This window comes from Notothenia coriiceps, unplaced genomic scaffold, assembly GCF_000735185.1.
Source record: "Notothenia coriiceps isolate Sejong01 unplaced genomic scaffold, NC01 NC01_scaffold00028800, whole genome shotgun sequence".
Classification (NCBI taxonomy): domain Eukaryota; kingdom Metazoa; phylum Chordata; class Actinopteri; order Perciformes; family Nototheniidae; genus Notothenia; species Notothenia coriiceps.
This window is the reverse complement of record NW_011361501.1, coordinates 452,355-460,003: the sequence shown is the minus strand read 5'-3', so window position 1 is coordinate 460,003 and position 7,649 is coordinate 452,355. Positions and strand designations below refer to the sequence as shown.

The 7,649-nt window shown below is 40.6% G+C and overlaps 1 protein-coding gene across 4 annotated transcripts in view; it reads right to left on the bottom strand.

The window, feature by feature from the left end:
- Window positions 1-2,862: 2,862 nt before the first annotated feature.
- Window positions 2,863-7,649, bottom strand: part of tsku (tsukushi small leucine rich proteoglycan homolog (Xenopus laevis)) — a 54,592-nt gene continuing 49,805 nt past the window's right edge. For all 4 annotated transcript variants that reach the window (XM_010786192.1, XM_010786189.1, XM_010786191.1 and 1 more), the window contains 2 exons: window positions 6,140-6,451; window positions 2,863-5,547 (listed from right to left, as the gene is read on the bottom strand). In XM_010786192.1, the coding sequence (XP_010784494.1) occupies window positions 4,807-5,547; window positions 6,140-6,445 (1,047 nt within the window). In that variant the 5' untranslated portion in view covers window positions 6,446-6,451 and the 3' untranslated portion in view covers window positions 2,863-4,806. The remainder of the gene's footprint in view (window positions 5,548-6,139; window positions 6,452-7,649) is intronic.

The following is a 7,649-nucleotide window of genomic DNA, read 5'->3' as shown; positions in this document are numbered from 1 at the left end:
TTCCCTGAAGAGTTTGACATTTTTGCTGATTTGTGTTTTTTTAAGCCACAGCAGCAGTACTTTCTTTTGTTCAGTCATGAAAACAAAGCAGTGTTTACTTACGACTTTTTACAACACATTTATTTAGCTTGTGACCAAGAGAGAGAAAGAAGACCTATTTGTTTAAAGCATATTTTAATGTTATCTTACTTAGTAAAGTAAAGTATATCCAAAATATGTAGCAACAATGTTCTGCTTCTATTGCTTTCAGTCATTTCCCCTTGGTTGGGAACTATGGCCTTCAATCTGCAATATGGAATCTTTTTCATGGACATTCAAATAAATCATCTGCATTCACCTCTGCATATGTTGAGCACACAACAACAAAATAACTGTGTAAAGCTTATTGTCAATTAGTATCTTGTTTTTCATTGTTCAAACCTATTGTCTTGGGATTTACCAAGTGCACTATAGTGGTAACAGCTTTAGTGGCTCTTTAGAAAGCAAACAAACTGATCTTTGTGACCTTTGTCCAGTTGAGCTGATCTTTTGTTTGTCTGAAAAACAAAACCTCTTTGCTGAGCAGCATTACGCTGACGCAGTGCCTTGGTGTCTATTATCACGGCAGCATAACACACATAAGGGGCGTTATGACCCTCGATATGTCTTATCTCCAAAATGTGGCTATACATGAAAGAAAATTACGTTTAGTGACAATTATTCACTCCTCCATTCCAAACAAACAAAAATAAATGTAAAAAACCGTGTTGTGTTTCAGCCTCCTGCGGGACTGACAAGTAAAACCTTGCAGCGTTTGGAGCACTATGGGCTCGTTGTCGAAGCAAAGTGAATTAGCTGCTTGGATAGCCTGATCCTCCAGAGGATCTATCCGGGGAAGGTCACATTACATTTGTTTGATAGTTGTTCAAGCAAGAACAGAGCACTTAATAAAGACACCCTGGTTCTGCTTGCCTGAATTAATTATACACAGTTCAAAGCTTCCCTCTGCTTTGAAGTAACTACATCTCCGAGCCAGACCCCTGCAGAAAGCGCGTGATTACCTTTTGATTTCTTCACCGACATGCCCCACACTTTTATAATGTAAACAGCACAGTCAAGTTAAGTTTGTCTTGGAAATTGAAATTAATTATGAAGTTTAAAATCTTTACGCTGGAGGTTTCTTTGAAAAACTAAAATAAGAAAGTTGAATTCTATTTTTGTTCAGTAGCTGTAGCAAAACATATCAATCTTGTTGGGCAAACTTGCATGCATGTGAGCCGCTGTTTGTTTACTGTAAATGTACATGCAAACTTTGTTCATTTACAGACATCAGCTAACTGAAAACTTGGCTCACTGATTCAAAGTCTCTATTGACTTAGCGTCAACTTTATCCACCTGAAAAGGGTCTCTTGTTCTCCTGATAACTGCCCCTCTCCCTACGACTGCACTGTATGTGATGACGAAAGCAAGATGCCAGGTATAGAAAAAACACAACGTTTCTATGTTGTCAATGCTCTGTGGATGTATTTGTTTTTCACTTTCATGGAAAACTAACTTTCTGTCCGGGTAGATTCAGAGGAGCAAATTCCAATTAAATGGCACTGCTAAGTTTGATTTTCAGTGTCAAACAGAAATGTCAGAACTTATGTCAACATCTCTATTGATTCCAGCTCTGCAAAACAACATCTTTTAGAGGTACACTAGGAAATCATGTTTTTATAAATGTTCTCAAAACAGAGCAGTAGACACATGGACATATACTATTTATTAGCCATCTATCCTTTAATGTATCATTTAAACACTTCTATGTATGTCCCAGACTGTAATGAGGCACATTTCAAGGAAGAAACTGGGAAGAAAATAGACATGAGACTGGATTTTCTGGTTATTCTCCACTGAAATGTCAAACCTGAATTTTCTCCCCCTTTTGATCTACAAACTGATTTGTTGTGCTGTTGCATTCCCTGAATGTCTTTTCACAGTGTAGTTATGTGCTTCTATGTCAGAGCTTACTTGGATGGAGGATTGGTTACTCGGATGTCAACATGCTAGTGCTTCAGGAGTTGAAAAAAAAGAAAAAGCACAAACATCTTGAAGTGATTTCCACAATGGGGTCAATCCACTAAGGGTTCTCCTGCAGCCTCCTAGTAACGTGAAAAGAATAGGATAAACAGACTCAAAAACAAGACAAAATTGAGTCATTTTGGCTTGACCACAGATCCGCTATTTTCACACGCTCATTGTACGGGATGTAACACGTACAGTACAACTATGGTGCAATGGTTTACTCAGCCTTATTTGTATCTGTTTCTGGGCGTCTTGGAGTTTCAAAGATGTGTCACAGAAAGAAGGGCATAATGTCTTCTCTGTCTCACAGGACAAAACACTCATTGCCAGACGCACACAGGAGATCTGTAAGCCGCCATGACAGGAACCCGGCTCTCTCTCCTTTCTCTACTCGTCTGCTACACAGTCACCTCCTTGGCATGCTGCCAGCCAAGTGTAGCACTGTATGCTGCCAAACCCTTACATGTCTGCCCGCTTTAGTTGTTTTTTTTAACTTCTGTTCACAACAACAAGTGTGTTTATGTGTCTCTGTAACGCGACAGTTTCAAGTAACTAAAGCAAAACCCACAGCACGTTGCGAAAGTGCTGCAAGATTAATAACTCGGGTTTAAGTTAATTTATCCATTTAAGCGACACACCCTGATATGAGGCTAAGAAAACAAACCAGACACGGAGTGGCAAAACAGGCTCTCTACCACAATATTAAATAAAATGTTGACGCTGACATGTGAGTTGTCTTGTGACGAGTTTGTGCTCCTTCCCTTACGCACCAAAGAATAGTTAGGTTATTACATCACACAGAAGAAACCGCAGTCATTTAAAGTGTGAGAAGAGTCAATTTATTACACACAAGATTCATTTATATATAAAGTTATATACAACATAGTTACATACATATAAATATAAACTTCTACACCAAGACTGGGCTCTTCTGACTTTCATTTAACCAACTGAAAGGGTGGATGTCCTTTAAAACCAAAACACTAAAGCCCCAAGCTTTTCACAGATTGCTGACATTCAAAACCCCTAATATGCAGTCTTGAGGCTGTTCGTCCTCTTATGTCCACAGAAAAACCACAGGAATGCTAAGGTGAAGTTACACGTAACAGCAAGGTGCAGCTTGGTGTTTTACCATTACTTATTGAGAGAACGTTGATTTGCTTCATTGGTCAAATTAGTTTGCAAACACGCGTTTTGTTCCACTGGAGAATGATTTGCCAGCAGGTCAAAATAAACTGCCGGTCAACATGGTCACGGCCTGTTCGCTGCCCGTTGTGTAACGTGTAAGACAAACAGAACAGTGAGTTAAAGGCTGCACAGGCCTCATTTCTAAAGGCCACCAAACTTAAGAGTCCTTATGAAGGTAAGTTGTCCAAACATAAAGGACAGGAGGTCAGATTCAAATAATGAAATGGTCCTAACAAGAAAAGATCTTTGCCCTCATCACTTACAGAAGATGGTGTAAGTTCCCCACCCAGACCGAGCTTAATAAAGGACTATGGTACTTGGATTGTACAGATTGACATTTTTGGGACATATATATAATAAAATAATGTATAATATGCGCATTAGCTGTCTTGATTAGTTAGATCTGAAGATTCACAACAATTTCATGGATGTGTGTTAAGTATCAAGCCACAGCCAGAAGCTAAGTTTAGCATTAAGAATGGAAACAGGGGAGAACAGCTTATGTGGTTACGTCTAAAAATTACAACATTTATTAAAAAAACAGGTTAAATTAAATGTCTTTGATCTGTCAACAACTGAAACATAAAGAAAACATGTTGCAGTTCAATGGGGAATTCCAGAAGACTACAGGAAGTCACTGCAAGTCCAATAAATAGTACCTTCGTACAACCGCTGTTTTCACATTTCGTTTTTCGTATTGATTTAACAAACAAGTTATTTAGTGAGCTTAAGAAGTTCTTTGGACAGAGCCAGGCTAGCTGTTTCCCTCTGTTTCCAGGCTTTGTGCTAAGCTAAGCTAGCATGCTGTTGGCTATATTGCTTCATATTGGACCAACTAATATCAGAATCTTCTCATCTAGCGCTCGGCTATTAAACAAATCCCCACATTTCCCAAAATGTCTAACTATCCCTTTAAACATTTCAATAAAGCATCACATTCAAAGTCAAATAAAATGATCTTAGTGGTCAAGAATCAGTGTGGATATGATGAGCAATGCACAGAAGGTTTTGTATTACACTGCATGTATGTGCATTTTAAGAAAACATCACAACTGGTTTGAGTGCAAAAAGTTCTTAATATGGTCCCACTTTAAATGAATTACATAACAAACAGTATGAACATTACTCAAAAAGCTGGATTTATGAACAATTATCTACCAGTTCAGGCTAAATGTAAAGGTTGAAAGAAACAGATCAGTTATTTGTGTGTTTTAAGTCGTTTTTTCTGAAAGGTACAGCATTTTTTATACTTCTGTCAAGAGTTTGTGTAGGCTACTTGAAACCTTTAAGACATATTTCAAAAGCTCACCTTGGAACAGAGATAATTAAGTGAAAGTAACAAAAAAGTGTTTTGCATATCAGAACAGATAAGGCACGGCTCTCGCTTTAGGATTGTACTGGCGTGGTTAGACTCTCAGAATGCTAGAAATCTTAAATGTTAATGGTTATATCCAACGTCAGAAAGCTGTTGGTGTGAGGGGGGTTTCTGAAGCTATTCGACCACTTGGCAAGCACTTCTGATGGACTATACTGGCCCCTTTAAGGGTTGGTCCATTTCCACAGGCACTGTTCCTACAACATGACGCCCTCCACATTACAGCTGAGCACCTCGTTGTGTTGGACCTGTCCCAGCTGCCGGTGGAACTGTCCCTGTTTCTGTGTCCTCCAGCATTGGATGCTCCGCCCTAATGTGATACTCTTAATGCTGGGCAGGTGTGTCAGCATGTTGTTTGGCAAGGACGCCACAGCAGAGCCAGATAAATTCAGCTCCAGCAGGGAGTCCAGTCCGCTGAAAACTGCGGGGCTTAAAGTCTTGAGCTTGGGGTTGTTTGAGAGATCCAGTACTTGCAGGCTTAGGAGGCCCGTGAAGCTGTTTGGCATGATCTCGTGAAGGTCCTGGAGGCCACTGATGGATAAATAAACTAGCTTTTTCAGCTGAGCAAAAGCTCCCTCCTTGATCTGTGTGATGGGGTTACCATCCAGATTGAGGTACCTCAGCGGAAGTCCTGCCAGCGCCGGTACGCTCAGCAGCCGGTTTGCTGACAGGTTCAAGGTTTGAATGTGCAGCTCTCTCCCACGCAAAGCCGTGGAGACTGACACAAGCCTGTTGTGAGACAGATCCACGCTGACAGGCTCACCATTTACTTTGGTGGCAAACACGTCCATGTCAAACTCTTGGAAGCTGTTGTGGCTGAGGTCAACTTCAGCCAATGGGAGGCCGGAGAAACAGCCGAGAGAGAGGCTCTGCAGGTTGTTGTGGCTCAGATCCAGAGTGTCCAGGTAACGCAGCTTGGACAGAACATTGGCTGTTATCTGAAAATGTGAAGGCAAGATAGAGAGAAAGAGAAAAGAAACCGTAAAACATTGGCCAGGTACATTTTTCAGATGTGAAGATACATTGAAATAACTTGTTCAACTTTTTTCAGCGCTGTGTTGATAGGCAAGTCTATGCGGGACACAATACACACAAATGTATTAAAAAATCCCAAAATATGAATCCGTAATCATTCTTTTTACACTTTTTTTACTCCACTACCCATATCTGGCTTAATTGCTGCTAAGACCTTCACTGTTGAGCTGCTTACTTTGTCTCTCTGCCATTGGGTGCTTGATAGTTATATTAAGTAAGGTTTAACACTGTTTCCCTGAAAACTGATGCATCTAAAAAACACTGTAAATGAGAGGTAAGAGTGAACCACAACAATAAATACAATATATATATAAAGTTAGCTAACACTTGCTAGCATTTGCCAGAGGCTGTGTCCAAATATACCACACCGTAGCTCAAAAAGCCCACATTTGATTGATTATAAATTACAATTTTCATTTTTATAAATACAAACGTGTCGTTAAAATCAAAGGAAACATAACCTCATGATGTACTAGAGCTCCTTTAAACACTGACCGTTGTTATAAGGTTGCTGCTGAGGTCCAAGCTAACGAGGGTGGTGTAGCCTGGACCGGACAACATGGTGTCAGTGAGCGGGCCAATGGTGTTGGAGGACAGGTCCAGGTGGGAGGTGTCCAGTGGGATGGGAATTGGCATGGTGGTCCCGGGTCCCAGCCCCCGACAGTCCACCCTGGTCAGGCTAAAGCTGTCGAACAGGCCGAAGCTTTCCACCTCACAGTGGCAGCCGTGGTGGCAGTTCTTGACGTTGCTGGTCTGGACGGAGGCCAGCAGCGACAGGCCAAGGCAAAGGAGGAGTGCCATTATGCTCTGGAAAAGAGAAAACATAAATATTAACATAACTTTTTAACATGTCAGTTAGAAAGGTTTTGTAGTTGTTAGGGCTGAATGATTTGGAAAAAATCACTCATTTTGACTGATATTGTAATTTAGAGGGATTGATTGGTTTTGCATCCTTATTCCCATCATCATTAAAAATATATTAAAATGATTATGGTGTGATCTTCTTAAGAGTATCTGTAGGAGACACATTTTTTGTTTACTTTGTAGAACACTAGTTGGCTCGGATATCTTTGCAAGCACCACAATACTGCATTATGTACTTTCTACTGCTATAGTTTTCTAACTATTCTGTGGCTTTTGTGTTCTGATCTGGACATATTTGTTACACCCGATTGCCATTTTTGACGGACGCTTTGGTTTTCTACCCTGCTTCACCTGCCATTGTAGCCCACCTGCTAACGCTGCTCCATCCATCAAATAACCAGCCCCATTCTTCGCCCTGCCCCTACCTGTGGGCTCTGATTCTGGTTCTTTAAACCTCCCGCTCCTGCCGGTGTTCCGGATTAACTGGTCCCCTCGTTAACTGGTTCCCTCGTTAACTGGTTTCCCAATCAACTGGTTTCCCGATCAACTGGGGTGATTTTCGATCGCTTCTTCTGTCGTTTACATACAGGACTGTCTCAGAAAATTAGAATATTGTGATAAAGTTCTTTATTTTCTGTAATGCAATTAAAAAAACAAAAATGTCATACATTCTGGATTCATTACAAATCAACTGAAATATTGCAAGCCTTTTATTATTTTAATATTGCTGATTATGGCATACAGCTTAAGAAAACTCAAAAATCCTATCTCAAAAAATTAGAATAGTTCCTCAGACCAAGTAAAAAAAAAAGATTTATAACAGCAAAACACAATCAAACATTTGAAAATGTCCATTAATGCACTCAGTACTTGGTTGGGAATCCTTTTGCACGGATTACTGCATCAATGCGGCGTGGCATGGAGGCAATCAGCCTGTGGCATTGCTGAGGTGTTATGGATGCCCAGGATGCTTCAATAGCGGCCTTTAGCTCATTAGCATTGTTGGGTCTGGTGTCTTTCAGCTTCTTCTTCACAATACCCCACATATTCTCTATGGGGTTCAGGTCAGGGGAATTTGCAGGCCAATCGAGGACAGTAATGCCATGGTCAGTACACCAGTTACTGGTGGTTTTGGCACTGT